The sequence below is a fragment of the Agelaius tricolor genome, unplaced genomic scaffold, assembly GCF_023055355.1.
Source record: "Agelaius tricolor isolate 1412-34295 unplaced genomic scaffold, bAgeTri1.0.p SCAF_19, whole genome shotgun sequence".
NCBI lineage: Eukaryota > Metazoa > Chordata > Aves > Passeriformes > Icteridae > Agelaius > Agelaius tricolor.
In genome coordinates, this window is record NW_027269279.1 from 2,148,604 (window position 1) to 2,161,588 (window position 12,985).

The 12,985-nt window shown below is 45.5% G+C and overlaps 1 protein-coding gene across 2 annotated transcripts in view; it reads right to left on the minus strand.

Moving 5' to 3' along the window:
* The window catches only part of EPN2 (epsin 2), a 44,668-nt gene that overhangs the window by 5,381 nt on the left and 26,302 nt on the right, over nucleotides 1–12,985 (minus strand). Inside the window, exons 3-8 of one of the 2 annotated variants that reach the window (XM_071443806.1) lie at nucleotides 8,593–8,705; nucleotides 6,369–6,461; nucleotides 5,904–6,081; nucleotides 2,832–3,005; nucleotides 1,259–1,351; nucleotides 199–414 (exon numbers count right to left, since the gene is read on the minus strand). In XM_071443806.1, the coding sequence (XP_071299907.1) occupies nucleotides 199–414; nucleotides 1,259–1,351; nucleotides 2,832–3,005; nucleotides 5,904–6,081; nucleotides 6,369–6,461; nucleotides 8,593–8,705 (867 nt within the window). The remainder of the gene's footprint in view (nucleotides 1–198; nucleotides 415–1,258; nucleotides 1,352–2,831; nucleotides 3,006–5,903; nucleotides 6,082–6,368; nucleotides 6,462–8,592; nucleotides 8,706–12,985) is intronic. The other variant, XM_071443807.1, reaches the window with a different exon arrangement.

The following is a 12,985-nucleotide window of genomic DNA, read 5'->3' on the forward strand; positions in this document are numbered from 1 at the left end:
GACTGTCACTGTGCTGGGTGAGCCCAGGATGCCTCTCTGAAACCCTCCTGCTCTTGCTCATGATCTGTTGGCTGGAGTATCCAACAAAACCAAGCCCAAACCACCCATCTTTAACCCCACCAGCACCGAGCTGGGCAGAATTCCCCTGCAGGAAGGGAAAGCTCCAACAGAAAAGTGAAGGATTGTGCAGAAACCAACCTGGTGCCAAGAATGGGTTCAGAGAAGTAACAGGTTGTGGTGGCTTGGACACCAGGGAGTCCAGGTTCACCAGGGCAGCGTTGGGGCCCAGGAAGGACTCCGGGGTTTTCCGGGCCGTGCTCTGCTTGCCTGATGTCCCACTCGAGTGCTGGGACTCAAAGAGATCAGGACTCGTGGTGCCACTGTGCTGGGAGGGCAGAGTGGAACCTGATTCAGCTGCAACAACACAAAGGGACAAACAGAACTCCTGGTTAATGCCCAGAGCCCAGGCAGAGAGCAGGCTGAAGGGTGTGGGAGCAGAGATGCTTTATGCTAGGTTAGTGTTAGTCAGGGCTCAGTGTTTCAGGCTGTTACACCCTCTCAGCATGCAAGCAGCTCAATGTCCTTTAGCAGAGCATGAAGAAGCTACAGTCAGAGTTGCAGTGCTCTACTGCTGGAATTCCCACAGCTTTGCTGCTCCAGGTGGGACTCACAGGCTCCAAGGAACAGATACTCCAAAGCCTTGGCTCGTGCCCTGGCCCTACACCACTGCTGTGCCCTTCCTAGCTGGATTCCACCCAGGGCTGGCTCCTCAAAAAGCCCAGCTGTGCTTCAGGCAGAACCATCCTGAGAGCAATGCTACCACAGCACTGACAGGGTCTGGCAGCGTTGATTTACTGACCATTGACCAGAGGCAAAATAAATCAGAGTATTCAGAGAAGGTATTTTCTCATCTTCCTGCTGGAATTTACACATTTGAGAGATTCAGTCAGCATGGTTCTGGTTGAGTCTCTGAGCATAAGCCCTGCTCCAAACATGTTGGACACTGGAAATTAGGAAGTCCAACAAATTTCTGGGTCAATGCAGCAAAAGGTCACACGGTGCAATTCCATGGAGTACAAAAGGCCCATTCCCCACGAGTTCATGCACAGGCCAAAATGGGAACAAGGAGCTTTTACTGCTGCATCATCACTTCCTTTGTGGAAACTGATTTTTTTTGTTCAATAAAATTTAAGAACAGAGACATTTGTTGCCGTGACTGTCACCCAACCTGTCCACATGCTAAGAATTTGATTCGTACCTGGCTTTTTGGAAGTTCGAAGTGTGTCAAATTCAGAAAAATCATCTTTAACTGTACCATTCAAATTACTGAAGAGGTCAAAAGATGTACTTCCTGTTCAAAACAACAAGACAGCCCTGTCATTAACACATCTTCAGTTGCATCACACAGCTGATCCTCCTGGAAGCAATTCCTGACCCGTTCCTGTCACCAAGAAGCCACCACAGGTTCCAGGGCAGCAGCTGGGAGTGCTCCTACTCTGAGCTGGGAGAAGCAGAATGTCACAGAACTGTCCTTTCTGACAGCATGGAACAACTAAATCAGAGCAGTTTGCTTTTGGATCAGTGTAGGGCACACCTGAGCACGCTGGGGTTTGGTTGATTGAGTGTCTGCATTAGAGACAAGCAGATCTTGCTGTGGAAGGAGAGAACAGAAATGGATTTACAGCCTCAACTATCAAGTGTTAATCAGCCCTCAAGGAAAACACCACCAGTGATGATTTCATTTGTGCTTCCCAAGTGGAAAGGAGGAGGAATGCCAGAGCAGAGGTTGTGCAGGTGGCAAAGCCCCGTTAGCTGAAGCACCAGCACTCACCCAGAGCCTGCAATCAATGAAACATCACCACAGCCAAATGTGGACACACTCTTACCTCAGACTGGGAGGCACAGAAACAACACCTAAATGATCAGCAATCACACTCCTGAACAGCTTTGTGTGGGTATTTTTAATTAGCTGAAATGTTTTCTTAGTTTATTTTTAACCTTCAGGACATTTCAAGCAAGAAGAGCACAAGATGACAAAACCCAAGAGAAGGTGAAAATTGAACATAAAAACAATATTTATCAAGAACAAAGAGCCACCATAGCTAAAGGCTCGTTTCACAATGCTGCAGTTATTGCCCTTTGCCCAGGAAAAGCTGCTTAGAGAAGTTTTTGCAGCACTCAGATCCCTTTGTCTGTTGTATTCTGGGATGAATGATGAGCAGAAAATGCATTTTGGATGCTTTTAGCCACGGTGCCAATATGAAAATACCAGGTATTAACACTCATCAAGGTTGTATTAGTTACAGAGCATGAAAAGACAATTACAGCAGCACCTTCTACATCTTTACCTGGGCTCAGGGAGGGTTTCACACCCTCAGTCTGAAGGAACAAACCTTCATTTGCACCTCTAAAAGTCTCCTCCAAGCTGCTCAACCTGTCAATCTACATCTGCAGAGACATCCATCTGCAGAGCTATTCATCATGAGGAAAGGTGAAATTAGAGTATCATTCATTGCCAGAAATTAAGTCCTTGCCTAATTAAAGATAAAACCCAAGAGCAGCAGCAGTCCCAAGTGCTCAGCAGGCAGCCACAAATACCAGGAGGAGACATAGAAGGGACAGAGCAGGAAGCAGCACCTCGAATTCAGAGCTGTAAGTCTGAATAATTACATTCAAATTTCTTTTTCCTGCTGGTTATTCCAAGTCCCTTTTATTTTGAAGACCAATTCTGCCAATTGTCCAGCTTCTTTGAACCACACAATGCAAGAAAACCGTTTGGACTTCTCCTCATTACTCAAATAAGATGCATATGGGATGAGAATATTGCTCACCAGAAGTAGAGAGAGGTTTGTTTGCAGGTGCTGATCCCCAAGGATCCACAGAAGATTTTGCTGCAGTAGAAGATGGCTGAGCAGGAGCCCAAGGGTCCACATTTTTGGCCAGAGGCTGAGCTGTGGATCCTGCTGGTGCTGCCCAGGGGTCAACAGAAGCAGCTGGTTTGGCACCTGCAAGAAGAATCAGCAGGAACAGAAGTCAGTGCTGCTGCTCTGGAAAGCTTTCCTTGGAGTCTGATCCCATCCAGGAGCCTTTCCTTGGAGTCTGACCCCATCCAGGAGCCTTTCCTTGGAGTCTGATCCCATCCAGGAGCCTTTCCTTGGAGTCTGACCCCATCCAGGAGCCTTTCCTTGGAGTCTGATCCCATCCAGGAGCCTTTCCTTGGAGTCTGACCCCATCCAGGAGCCTTTCCTTGGAGTCTGACCCCTCCCAGGAGCCTTTCCTTGGACACTGACCCCTCCCAGGAGCCTTTCCTGGGACACTGACCCCTCCCAGGAGCCTTTCCTTGGACACTGACCCCTCCCAGGAGCCTTTCCTTGGACACTGACCCCTCCCAGGAGCCTTTCCTTGGACACTGACCCCTCCCAGGAGCCTTTCCTTGGACACTGACCCCTCCCAGGAGCCTTTCCTCCTCCCAGTTAACACTGAGCATTAATGGGAGCAGCAGCTCAGCACCAGCCACTCCCAGCATTTGTCACACTCTGACCAACAACAGCACCAGGAAATTCCTGGCAAGGCAGAGGAATAAACAATTCCCCTCTCTGGATACAAATACCTGCAGTTCCAGCAAGAAAATAAACTTGCCTTTGTTGCTGACATTGCCACCACAAGTGACAATCCCTGCCTGGAGGTGACCTAAATCACAGGGTCTATTTATGAACTCAGGGGAAAGTGAATTTATAAAAATCCCAAAGGTAAAAGGTGTGAGATACACAACATTAACCCTTGGACAAAGGAAGCTGTGAGATTCAGAGGGAATGCTTTCCAACTCTTTTAAACCCATTGCTATTTTATAAAAATATAATCAGCTCCCCTGAGCCAGCTGTGCTTTTTTATTCCCATTTCTAAGCACTCCTGACACACATCTAAGCTGCCCACTGATACCCCTTGATTATTTTTAACCCAATGCCTGTATGCTCAGGGTTCTCATTTCTACTGGAACATGCTGACAACTCTTCATCCCTACAAATTCAATCACCAAAGGTTTGATTCCCAAATGAGGATTTTATAACCCAAGAGAGCAGGACAGAATCACCCACATGCAACAACTCCGACCTTCAATATCCTGCAGATTTCAAATTACAACTGAAAATTATTTTAGCTTTTAAAACTCCATTATTCAACCCCCCCCGGCTTCCCAATATTCCTGTAAATCAGGAATGCTGCACACAGTGGCACAAATTCCAGCTGGAATTTTGGGTTTTGTTTCATCAGCAGACACGTGGTCACTACAGCTCCAGAGCAGGAAATGCCAAAACTCTCCAAGGAAGGCCCATTATTCTCACAGCAATACTCCCATTTCCTTTACTGTCCCCAGTGCTGAGGCAGGAGCAGTGCCACACTAATGACAGCAATTCCCAAAATGTCCTTTCTTCCCTAAAAGGAGCACTCAAAACGAGAATGCTTGGGAAAATCCCTTCCTGGAGCTTCCATCAGCTCCACTGGAACACCACAGCACGGGCAGGAGTTGGGAAATGCAGATTCCTGAGTCATTTTTTTACCAGCAAATTCATGAACTGGCATCTTGGAGACTGTTCCTGGGAGAATCCAGCAGGCTGGAGGCAGGGATTGTGCTGTGGTGAAAGGAAGCTGGGAAGCACTGAGGAGATGCTACAGCTGGAACTGGTACAAGGAAAATCCTGTCACAGGGTGACACATCAGGTGCAGATTTGAGGAAAGGGGATTTTGGTTGCTTTAAGCCATGGAAAAATAAACTGAATGGCCTCAGGGCCCAAAATCTGAGCTTTTTCTCAGTTCCTATCAACAAAAAAAGCAGGTGACACTTGGAATGATGACCTGGCAGTTGGCCCAGGAGCTTTGTAGGTGCCTTTAATGCCATCATGAGCAGGGGAAAAGTCCCCAGACAAGGCATTTTATCATTAAACTTCCAATTTTTCATCAGGAATCTGATGGTGGTGTGTGGATTGCAAACAGCCTGGAAGCATTTTGGAGCATAGGTTGTAGAATCAGCAGCCCAAAGCAGAACTGACAGAACAAAGCTGCCAATCTTCATGGAAATCTTCATCAAGATTTGCACAGAAACTCCCTGCCCTTTAAAAAAGTCAAAAATTCCAACCAAAAAATAGATCCACCTCCAGTTCCAAGTGTTACACTGTGAGAAACCAGGCACTTTCTTATCCAAGGAGTAACTCCTTGGCAGGCTGTGGCTGACCCAGACATCAGCCCACCACACAGGCAGCAACACACACACAAAAAAACAAAATACCACACAAAAATTTGGCTTAGCTTCTCTTTAAAATGTGAAACACTGCACCTTTCCCTTCAGAAATATTCCATGGATTTAGCACTGGAATCCTGTGGAACACTCAGTATTTTAAATGGCAACCTGAATTTTTTTGTCTGCTATAAAAATCTTCATTTAAGTAATTTAATCCTTTTGGTTCTGACCATACACAAATGCATTACAATTCTCTAGGAGCAACTAAAGACATGATAATTCACACTGATGGCCTTCCTAAGCTCAACACCCTGCCTAATATCAGATTAAATTCTGGGAACAGTCTAAAGCCATGGCACTGACACACCCAGCAGTGAGACACCAGCTGGACAAGTTGGTTTTGCTGTAAAGACAACAGAAGTGCCACTCTCTTCTTCCTTAGGATTCAAACTGCACACACAGAAACTCAGCTGCTTAAAAAAAAAAAAAAAAAAAAAAAGCCACTGCCATTGGTGTTTTGATGTTCCTCATTCCATTGCTTGGAAATGAGGAATTTGGTGAAATGAATGAAAATGGACTCGCACACGAGTGCGACACTGAGGAACTTTGAAATGCAAGGTTAAAAAGCAAAACCTTTGACATCCCAGTGCTCCTGGCAGTTTGCTCTTACCAAATGATTGCCAGGGGTCGGAGGCAGGGGCTGCAGCTGTGGATCCTCCCCAGGGATCCGTTTGGTTGGCAGCAGCAGCAGCAGCAGCAGCAGCAGCAGGAGGTCCCCAGGGCTCGCTTTTGGCCGGGGCCGGTGCCGAGGAGGGCAGGGCATCCATCAGGTCCAACAGGGTGGTGTGCTGAGGGCAGGAAGAAGCTGAGCTTTACTCAAGAGCCTTGCCAGGCTGAAGTACAAACCCACGAGAGTGAAGAAGCAATTATTATTATTATTATCATTATTATTATTATTTTTCCTTTTACACGCCTGCATTGACTAGCTCCAAATTTAACCCACACGGAAGAAGCTTTAAGCTACACAACAAAGCAAACCCAAAAGCACAAAAGAGCTCGGTATTAAGCTAAGTTTGTGTTACTGTAATTCAGCTTTTGGCAGCATAACCGGGAATTTCTTAGGCCAAGGCACTACCTCCTTCTTTTTGGGAATTTTAATTGTGTCTCTGCGACTCTCCTCCAGAGCCATCTGTAATCTCAGATCGTCCCCGCGTCTGAGGCGCTCCTCCTGCAAAGGAAACCAACACTGGTGACACCGAGCACGAGCCTGCTCTGAGCTGCTGCTGCTCCCTGCAGGGCTCCAGCCCTGCCCCTGTGCTCCACAGGCTCCATTTCCACACAGCACACACCAGGCACAGGAGCTCTCCTGGGGTTCGTGCCTCGGGAGCACCCCGACCCTGCTGTGGTCATTGCTGGTTGGCATTTACCCTGGTGCTGTTCCATTCTTTCCAAAATTCTGTTAGAAACACCACAGAACTTCAAGTGAGCAAGCCCTTTTTAAATTTACCCTGGTGCTGTTCCATTCTTTCCAAAATTCTGTTAGAAACACCACAGAACTTCAAGTGAACAAGCCATTTTTAAATTTACCCTGGTGTTGTTCTGTTCTTTCCAAAATTCTGTTAGAAACACCACAGAACTTCAAGTGAACAAGCCATTTTTAAATTTACCCTGGTGTTGTTCCATTCTTTCCAAAATTCTGTTAGAAACACCACAGAACTTCAAGTGAACAAGCCATTTTTAAATTTACCCTGGTGTTGGTGTTTTATTCTTTCCAAAATTCTCTTAGAAACACCACAGAACTTCAAGTGAACAAGCCATTTTCAAATTTACCCCAGTGTTGTTTTATTCTTTCCAAAATTCTATCAGAAACACCACAGAACTTGAAGTGAACAGGCCATTTTTAAACTGGCATCATGGTTTTTCAGCATTCAGATCACCACTGAGGGTTGCAGGGAGCCAAAGTGGAATTTCCCCTGCCTTTGTTCACTTCCCTCCACGCTGGTGCAAGATGCACCGAGGGAATTGAGTCTTGCCAAGTGCAGGTGTAATTTGAAGGTTTAAACATCTGTAACTACAATGTTTATGCCACACTCAACTCCTTTAAATATCTCTGCTTGCATCATGTCTCTCAGAAGCTGACTAATCCCCCAGCTTGTCATTTCTGAAGCTACTTCAAATGCTTAGGTGCTGATTTATATTTTAGTTCCCTTTATTGCTCAATAATGACAAAGTTTACTGGGTTACAGTTTCCCTTTCCGAGCATTCATGCTTAACATACAGCTGTAAACTAAATTGTTACAGGAATCCTCTAAAATATTACAGGCACTCAGCATGGCTGACTTGAATTTTCACTCAGAGCCTGGATTTGTCTTTGTTATGTATTAAAATGCAGTCATTTTATCCAAATTTACTCCGAATTCAGAATGAAGCTGCTAAGAATTAGCACAGTAACATAACTCAGGTGATAGATCAGGAGTCAATTTCTTTAATCCATTTTTTTTTAAAATATATATTCTGGTACTTTGTGTCAGGTCACCCTCCTGTTCCAGAAACTCCCACCAAACGAACAGGCTGTTCCAAATTCCACTGGAATCAGAATTCACTGACATTAATGAAGATTTCAGGACCAGTCATGCTTTCAGCTCATTCTAACTGAAAACATCTTCAGTAATGTATGATTAACATCCTCCCACACAAAGTCTTCTCTCAAAGTGACTGTCATCTTCCACTAGTCTCAACAGCTCGGAGGCTGAAGTTACTTTAAAAAGAGATTTGAAGAATAATAATAATAAAAAAGAAACCAACCCACACACAGGATTCTACCTGGAGCAAAGCCAAGCTGCCATAAATAAAATAAAAGAAGATAAAATAAATGAAATAAGATAAAATGGAAAGGAAAGGAAAGGAAAGGAAAGGAAAGGAAAGGAAAGGAAAGGAAAGGAAAGGGGAAAGGAAAGGGGAAAGAGAAAGGAAGGGGAAAGGGAAAGGAAGGGGAAAGGGGAAAAGAAGATAATAAAATAAAATAAAATAAAATATAAAAATAAGAGAAAGTAAAATAAAACTGAATAAAAATAAAAATAAAATAAAAATAAAACAAGATTAAACAAAATAAAATAAATAATAAAAATAAAATAAAAAATAAGATAAAATAATATAAAATAAAAAATTAAATTAAATTAAATTCAAATTAAAAGAAAATAAGATAAAATAAACAAAACAAAATAAAATTTTAAAAATAAAATAAAATTTAAAATAAAATAAAATAAAAATAAGATAAAATCAAATCCAACCAACCAAACCAGGCTGCACTGTGAACTCTCCAAGCAGGGACACTTTGGAAAACCTACACGGGCACCGACCTGCTCCGCCACCTCCCGGCTCATGGCCAGCGCCAGCTGCAGCTGCAGCTCCTCCTCGCCGCTGGTCTGGGGCCGCGCCTGCTCCAGCTCCGAGGACACCCGCGGGGATGTCGCTGTAGGGACACAAAAGCCAAAACCCGGCACGTTCAGCACAGCGAACTGCAGGAGATGGGGCATAGATTCAGCACAGCAAAATGCAGGAGATGGGGGCACAGCACATTCAGCCCAGTACCCTGCAGGAGATGGGGCACAGATTCAGCATAGCAAACTGCAGGAGATGGGGGCACAGATTCAGCACAGCAAAATGCAGGAGATGGGGCACAGATTCAGCACAGCAAACTGCAGGAGATGGGGGCACAGATTCAGCCCAGCACCCTGCAGGAGATGGGGACACAGCACATTCACCCCAGTACCCTGCAGGAGATGGGACATAGGACCCTACAGGAGATGGGGGCACAGATTCAGCCCAGCACCCTGCAGGAGCTGGGGCACAGGACCCTGCAGGAGATGGGGCACAGCACCCTGCAGGAGATGGGGCTCAGCACATTCAGCCCAGCACCCTGCAGGAGATGGGGGCTCAGATTCAGCCCAGCACCCTACAGGAGATGGGGGAACAGATTCAGCCCAGCACCCTGCAGGAGATGGGGCTCAGCACATTCAGCACAGGACTCTACAGGAGATGGGGCACAGGACCCTGCAGGAGATGGGGGCACAGATTCAGCCCAGCACCCTGCAGGAGATGGGGGCACAGATTCAGCACAGGACCCTGCAGGAGATGGGGGCACAGATTCAGCACAGGACCCTGCAGGAGATGGGGGCACAGGACCCTACAGGAGATGGGGGCACAGATTCAGCCCAGCACCCTGCAGGAGATGGGGCTCAGCACATTCAGCACAGGACTCTACAGGAGATGGGGCACAGCACCCTGCAGGAGATGGGGGCACAGATTCAGCCCAGCACCCTGCAGGAGATGGGGGCAGGCTCAGCTCCTGCACCCCGTGTTTGGTGTCAGAGCTCCCCCAGGGTGAAGAGGTGAGGGGATCATTCAGCTCTTCATGGCAGTTCAGCTGCTTTAAGGGAAAAATATTCCTGGAAAATCAAAGGGTTTTTTTATAAGAAGTACCCCCAGCTGATGCTGGAGTGTATCAGAGCTCTTGACTTAAAAATTCATTGTTGAAGGAAACATTTGTGAGTATTTCTTCCATCTTCCAGTGTCAGTAAGGATCTTCTGGGAATGGGCCAATATCAGGGTAAAACTGGATACCACCCACTTTTCTGTAAAATAATACAGTCTTAATGGGAAGATAAAGAACTATTCTTAACTGCTGAGCAGGCTTGGGGATAAACAAACCAGCTATTCAGACTCCAAATTTAAACAAATACAGGCTCATTCTCTGCTAAAGAAGAGTTTGGGAAGTGGGTTGGGGGTGTTGGGTGGTTTCTGGGGTTGGTTGGGGTTTTTTGGGGGTATCTCCTCCTCCTCTTCAGGGAACAGCCAACCTTGACAGCTAAAAGATGCAATTTCTCAACACACAAACCATCTTTTAGTGCTGTTTTCACTCCAGGAGCATGTGAAATTCCCATCCTACACCACTAGCAGGTTTAGCACTGTACAGTAATTGAACAATTTTGTGCTCACTCTCTCTCAGACAATTCTTCAGCATCCAAATCATTCATGCAGAAATTCTACCTCGCTTTGGCAAGGAAGTTTGTGTTTAGTGGCTGGACTGATGATTAGTTTGGCAAAATATATATTGACATTTAATACATTTAATTGAATGTTTCAAACTAGTGTGTCAAGCTCCAAGAAATCAAGTTTCTTCCTACCAGGTCAGCTGGGCATGTGAAAATGAGATTGCCAAATTTGGTTTGAAAACCACTTTTTCATCACTACTTTAATTCTCCAAACACTTCCCAGTCTTGTCTCTCTCTCCTGAAGTTTCAGGCCAAAATGACACCACAAAACAAGTGGAACTTTCTCATCCAGCAGGCCAGAAGGAAGAGGACTCTCCATAAACAAGGAATGACCTTTCCTCCTTCCCACCACACCCCGAGGTGCCCTCCCACCCCATCTGCTTCTACAGACATAAACTAATTTATCACCCACAAGGATTCTTCCACCCTGTGCTGAACCTGAAGCTCTCAAGCCAACCTTACCTCAATTAAGATGCTCCTCATAGCTCAATTCCATTACTCTTTCACACTTTCTCATATAAAATAATTAAATTTAGCCTGGTTGATGAGTACTTACTGCTCCAACAGTCACTGCCAGGCTCTCCAATATATTCCATTAAAAATATGATGATTAAAGCATGTGATAATTCCCAGCCACTCACCTAATACAGGTGATAAATTAGCACTAATTCTAATCATTCTAATCCAAAATGGATGATTTCAAACCAGGATGGAGGTGGAAACGCTTCCCTTTGGAGCCAGAGAATGTTTTCTATTTATCTTTGCCAGAAGAAGATGGAGCAGCTTATGGTTGTTAAATACCTCAGAGAGAGATAAAAACTATTTCAGATAAAGGGGCAAGAATTCATGGTATAAACTGGCCATGAATGGATGTGAGATGCAGATGGAGAAGAGCAGTTTTGCAGCAGGGATTAGAGAAGGAAAGAGTCCTAACTGGTTTAAAAACAGAGCCTGGGACACATGGGACAGCAGCAGAGGCACCTGAGAACAGATGGCACCTGGAGCAGGAGCAGGAGGAACCTTCTGCTCTGCTGGGCTTGAACTGTGGGGGGGAAATGGGATTTCCTGCATTTCCTGCACCCCAGCTTTTCCAGCCCTGCTCACATCCCTGCATCCCACAACGACCAAGGGCCTGATGGCAGAGTGGCATTAAAATGAAAATGATGCAAAGTGGGTTCGATTCCACTGCTCTTCCTCCCATTTCCACACAAAGGATTGCTGACCTCACTGCCCAGTGATTCCTGCCTGGAAAAGCTGATCAAAGCAGGGATTGCATCCCACTGCAAGCCTTTCCCTGGCTCTGCACTCCCAGCCAGGCATGGGAAGGGCTGCCTTGGCTTTGGCAGGGTCCATGAGCTCCCAGAGATCCCAGGAATGGCAGTTCTGGGACCCCCCATATGGACACCAGGGGCTCACACACACACAGGTCATTTCTTCCCACTTCTGGGCTTTCCAGCAATTCATTCTACTTGCTTTCATTAACTCTGGAAGGTATTTCCAGCTCCTTTTTACTTAAAATAAAAGGGGAAAATGTCCATTTGAAGTTCTTCCTTGGGCCTCAATAAAAAAAACAAACTATAGGAATGTTGCTGTTTTCCATGTAAGCCTCTGCAGTGTTATAAAACCATCATCCACATTAAAGAGCTGCCAGCACTTTTCTTTTCTTTTCTTTTTTATTTTGAAAAGGATTAATTCAAAACACCATTCTTGGGAGTAAGCTGACAAGTTTTCCCTAAGATTCCTGTCCATATGGGCCTCATGCTGCTGTAAGGTCAGAATCCCCAGGATCCAGCAGGAAGGTGACAGCCTCAGGAGCAGGATGGTGGCACACAAAGCATCCCTTATCCCCAGCACATGACAGCTAACTCAGATGTTTATGGAAGATGGGACTCAAGAGATCAATTCTGACACCCTGCTAAACCCTGCTTTGCTGGGAATTTGGGGATCCCAGTCCCTCCAGGAGCCAATCTGGGGGATCTGGTCCTGCAGGGAGCACAGGGCTGGCTGCTCAAGGAAATCATCTGGAGGCTCAGTTAATCACTAAAGCAGGATTCTGCTGCACCATCTGTGCCTGGCCAGGCTGGGACAGCTCCCAGACACAGCTATTGATAATTTCCTATATTTTGGCTCTATTAAAAGGCCTCTGTAGCTGGTTATAGATCTGGCTGAGTTAAAGTGAAATACAGGACACAGAGAGCAGAGCCTGCATTAATAATAAAAATCAGACTGTATTTTCATTCAGAATCCTGTGCTTGGGCTTTGGGGCTGGTTTTGTTATTTCTGGGTTTTTTCTTTAGTGTCAGGCTTTCTAATTTGCAGGTGGAATTCTGAAGACCAGAATTCAGCTCTCAGAATGAGAAGCTGCTTCCTCACACACTCACTGAACCTACAAAAGTGGGCAAAACCCAACAGTGACTTGAAAAACTGAAATAATATCAAGGTAAGAACTCAGAAATCAACAGCAATTTACTTGGGAAGCAGGCAGAGATCCCATCTGTCAGTGTGCCAGTGAACAACCACTCAAATAAAATGGGATAATTTAAAAAAGGCAAATGATGGAAAGGCAAGTACAAGCTGTTTAATCTAGAAGGAATTGTGTAATCCACCTTTCCCTTGGGAATGAAGGAATCTTTCAGGTACAAGAAGAGAGTTGGTAACACTGATGAGTGTGACAAGGTGGAGCTGCTCAGCCCTCCTG